This window comes from Cyprinodon variegatus, unplaced genomic scaffold, assembly GCF_000732505.1.
Source record: "Cyprinodon variegatus isolate N-32 unplaced genomic scaffold, C_variegatus-1.0 Scaffold294, whole genome shotgun sequence".
NCBI classification, from domain to species: domain Eukaryota; kingdom Metazoa; phylum Chordata; class Actinopteri; order Cyprinodontiformes; family Cyprinodontidae; genus Cyprinodon; species Cyprinodon variegatus.
Window position 1 is genome coordinate 319,942 of NW_015150747.1, and position 4,764 is coordinate 324,705.

At 38.4% G+C, this 4,764-nt stretch overlaps 1 protein-coding gene across 1 annotated transcript in view; it reads left to right on the forward strand.

The window, feature by feature from the left end:
* The window catches only part of dyx1c1 (dyslexia susceptibility 1 candidate 1), a 7,395-nt gene extending 4,694 nt beyond the window's left edge, over positions 1 to 2,701 (forward strand). The window contains exons 8-9 of the mRNA XM_015383796.1: positions 443 to 548; positions 2,401 to 2,701. Coding sequence (XP_015239282.1) covers positions 443 to 548; positions 2,401 to 2,531 — 237 coding nt within the window. The 3' untranslated portion in view covers positions 2,532 to 2,701. The remainder of the gene's footprint in view (positions 1 to 442; positions 549 to 2,400) is intronic.
* Positions 2,702 to 4,764: the final 2,063 nt, after the last annotated feature.

The following is a 4,764-nucleotide window of genomic DNA, read 5'->3' on the forward strand; positions in this document are numbered from 1 at the left end:
ATTCTCTACACTCCAAGCCCAATCCAAATGCTCCCACCGACCAGTAAAAATGTTAACATCCAGCAGTCCAATAGAAAAGCCTCTTCTCTCCTCACTCCAGATCAAAGCCCGTCCCCAGAAGTGAGGAGAATGTGATCTGTAAAAACACAACTTGAAAAAAATGAAATTAGTAAATCTCAATCTGAAAAAAAAGAACAAATAAATACATCTGAAGAAAACTAAATGTAAAAAATACAGAAAAAATTGGTAAACCTAAATCTGTGGGATTGCAAGTTACTCTCAAAACCTTCTCTGGATTAAAACATTTTTCAAAGTACATTTCAAAACATGTTTGCAACAATAGCGACAAAAAGATCACTCCATAAATTTGAGCTTTAACGCACAGAGACATCCATGATGTCAGGCTGCACTGGTCAAATTTAACCCTGAACTCTGTCTGCAGGCGCTGGATCTGTTGACCCCCGCAGTCCCTGCCAACGCTGCTGCCAGAGTCCGGGCCAGCGTCCGACGAGGAACCGCCTTCTGCCAGCTGGAGCTCTACGCTGAAGGTCTGCTTTTCTAATCAGGATTCAACAGTTTCAAAGGGAACAAGTCTTTTCACTGCTTGAACTATTTGAAATTTAGGAAAACTGCGATTAACAGATTGTGAGCTGCTGTTAGAAGCACTGGTGCCTCTGTGGATGCATGGAATGTCTCCAGATACTCAGGCTTCCTTCCACAGTCCAAACACGACTGCAAGGTTGATTGGGCGCTATGAAAAGCCCTTAGATATGAGTGTGCGGTTGCATGACTGTTTGTCCTGTGTCTCTGTATTGTCTGTTGATGGGTGGGCTTCCTGTTCAGGCTTCCACCTGGAGTTAGGCACCAACATCTCTCCACATCACTCTGAAAAAAAAAAAAAACAGAGGATGGTGGAGAAAGTATCGTGCTGAGTTGATGTGAGGATGGATGGAGCTGAAGGCATGATGGAAACCTGCAGGAAGGTTTTCCAGCAAGACAACGGCCCAAAAGGGTCCATCTTAGCTCCCCTCCTATTATCTCCATGCTCCCCCTAACTCAGACCTTAATAAACAACATCAGTTACCATAGCGATGCAGATGACACCCAGCTGCACATTCCCATGTCAGAAGGTGACTATGAACCCATTCCAGCTCTGGATAAATGTAGAATGGGAGAATAGTGATATAATGAAGCAGAATGGTTAAAAGGGGTCCCTATGTCCTCCAGCAGGCTAAGGCTATAGCAGCATAACTAAAGAGATAGCTCAGGATAACCTGAGCTACTCTATCTATAAGCTTTATCAAAAAGGAAATAAAAAAGATTCTGGATTTAACAGGAAGCCAATGAAGAGAAGCCAGGATAGGAGAGATAAGATCTCTCTTTTTAATTTTCATCAGAACTCTGGCTGCAGCATTTTGGATCAGCTGAAGGCTTTTAACCACATTTTGTGGACTTCCTGATATTAAATATTTATAATAGTCCAGCCTTTAAGTAACAAATGCATTTACTAGTTTCTCAGCATCACCCCTGGACAGGAGATTTCTAATTTTTGCAGTATTGTACAGATGTAAGAAGGAAATTCTAGAAACCTCTTTGATGTAGGATTTAAATGGCAGGTCTTGATAAAAAAAAATAACAGCAAGATTTTTTACTTTACTTTCTGAGATTAGTTTAATCCCATCCAAATGAAGTGACTGACTAAACAGATTATTTTTCAAATACTCTGGTCCAATTTAGGACTATAACTTCTGTTTCCTTTGAGAATATGTCGTATGTATCCCTGGTCCTTGTCAGGTAGTTTCTGAAGATGTTCCTAAAACTAATGGTAACTTTTGAGATGCCAACACATAGCCTTTTTCTTCCCAGTGTTTCTTAATGAGAGGACAGACCCAGAAGATTGGGTCCAGATTCATATTAAAGCCAGGTTCTTTATTATCTTCTTTTTCTAGTATACAGCACTTTGAATTGTCTCGCTATAAAGAAACTAACGTTGAACCACCATAGCTACAATGATATGGTTTTAGAAATAATCCTTAGTTGTTTTAATGGTCCAGTCAAAGTCCAAAACTAAATCCTGCTGAGAATCTATGATGAGACATGTAGCTGCTGTTATTAGTCTAATCGGACTGAACGCCTGTTATTATGCCAGGAGGAATGAGCAGAAACAGTTTAAAAAGCAAAGAAACAAACACAAGTGATACAGTATGTGGTTCCCCGACTTATTGGGTCAGGGAGGCTGAATCTAGTGAAACTAGAACCACTTTGATTTCTTTTCTACAACTTGTTAAAAGCACTGCTTAGTTGGTGCTTCACCAAGTTAAAGGCAAGGTGTGGAGGATAGACTGAATAAGAAACGTGGGCCAGTGAGCCGCAACTGATGGCTCTACAACTTGTTTTCAGGGCTACAAGACTATGAAGCGGCGCTGAAGATCGATCCTCACAACACGGGTCTGCAGGAAGACGCCCAGATGATCCGCAGCATCATCCAAGGTTCTGCAGGACAAGTCAAACTCTGGAGCAATGAGACCTAAAGGATACGAAGAAATAGATATATTAGATTATTTTTGTTCTGGTGTTTCTCTTTTTATTTAAGGACTAAAAAGTAAAAGACTCTCATAGTTGGAAAACTTCAAGAAACATATAGTATTCAGGCATGTTGGACAAAATAATTTCAACTGTTTTTGCATTTTTCTCAAATATTCTTCTGTACCTTATTAAAGGATGTTTGATGTAATCATGTCTTGGTGTCTAAAGACTGAAAACAGCCAAAGGAAAATGTTCTGTTTTTTTTTTTGTTTTTTTTTGCAAAAATATCATAGAAATCAGGACCAGAAGAAATTTTTTTAGAGTTGAAAGTATAGCTGCATTGGTCACTGGTAGTCTCATTAGATTGTTTGAGTCTGTTGGTTGATTCTGTTCCTTGTGCGCCACCATGTGGAGGGACAGGTGAGCACATGAGGAAACCCTGAACGGGTTTGACAGGAGAACACCTGAATCAGACCTGACATCACGTTAACATTAAAATCATCTCAGTTAATGAGAAATTCAGATTTTTTTTCAGCTTGTTGAGGTTTTCAGACATTTGTTCCTTCTCAGCTTTAATCACCATTTCAATCAGGTGGAGGTCCAGACTTTGACTGGCCATTCCAGCACTTACATACGGTCCCTATCCCTTTAGCTGTACTTGCTACCAATGCCAGAATACGCACAGATCCAGTCATCAGTCCTTCACTGTTTGGTCAAACGTAAATGAAAACAATTTAAAGAAGCTACAGTACAAGGCTCTAAACAACACTGCATTTTATAAAACCATAATCAAATATTGTTTTTGATTCTGAAGATTTTGAAACCTAATTTTACTGTGACGAAAACAACTTAAACTTTTTTATTTTAAGCTATTAAGTTGTAGGAGAGACTGGTGATGGTTTCCACATTTTCCCCTTTGCCCAAACTCATAAATAAATTAATTTAGTCTAAAAATCTTCCTTTTCTTCAGAGTGAAACTTTAAATCTCAGGTAATAAACAATGAATGTATGACTGTGTAGGCATCCTCCAGGTTATATAATCTGTAGAAGATGAATGATGCATGGTGCTAAGCCTGCATCAAGCCAAGCAAGATAACAACCTTTTCTATCATCTAGATCATACATTTAGCTACAGAAGAATGGTTTACATCCAATGTTAGATTTATCCATTATTTATTATTCAGATTCACTTCAAGCCCGCTTGGTGTGAGGGATCGCCATCGAGTCAATGAGTCTATGCATTCAGCTGGTTTTCCTTAGATAGAAAACTTTGAACCCATCTGACTGTATGATCTGGTTGAATTTTCTCTGTAAAGTGACCTGAGATGTCATGATGTGAATTGGCACGATAGAAATAAACTCAATTGAATTGAATTCATATAGCAGGAGCCTTTACACTAAGATTATTTAGGTCACTTCTCTAACTTATTCAGCATTGTTTACGTTCCAAACACTTGGTTCATTATAATAACCAGCCTGTCACCTGCAATGAACACCTGTGTGAGTTTATTTCTCAGCAGTGATTCTCTCAGAGGTGCTTATAGACCATATTAGGTTCATGGAGGGGGCCAGAGGATTTTAATAGTGGAAGGGGGAAAAAATCAACCACTAACAGAAGCTAATCTTTTAATTTATCAAAGGAGCCATGGAGCAGATTTTTATATGGAGCCACAGGTTGCAAACCTCTCTCTTATTGGAGGCAACTGTGATCTCTTTTCAATTTTGCAAATACTCCATTTTAAATCATTTTTCATCTAAATCATTCTTAAAAGAAATAGCAACAAATTTACTGTAACTCCTTTCAGCCAATAGGGGGCACACTCACACTTGTTTGCTCTTGTTCCAACCTTCAGGTGTACTTTTTGCCAGCCTCTGCTGCTCTTAATTAGTATTAACATAAGAATTTTGTTAAAATATATATATATTCCAATTTTTAATCAGTTCTCATCACCATTAACTACTATAATTTGATTTATATAATTTGCTGGTGTAAAACTATAAAATACCAGCAATCCAACGTGACCCCAGATCAGAAGAATCGATTCAAAGTTTCAGAATCAGGATCAAATCGATTCTTGAAATCTAAATTTCTATTTAGCCAAATAATAGCAAACATTAAAGGAATAGTACACCCAAAACATGATTAGCCTTCATTTTCTACTCACCCCCATGCTGAACGCATTTAGCTTGGCAAAGAACTCATGCTCTTCCTCAACACTGAAGTCCTCAGACATTTTT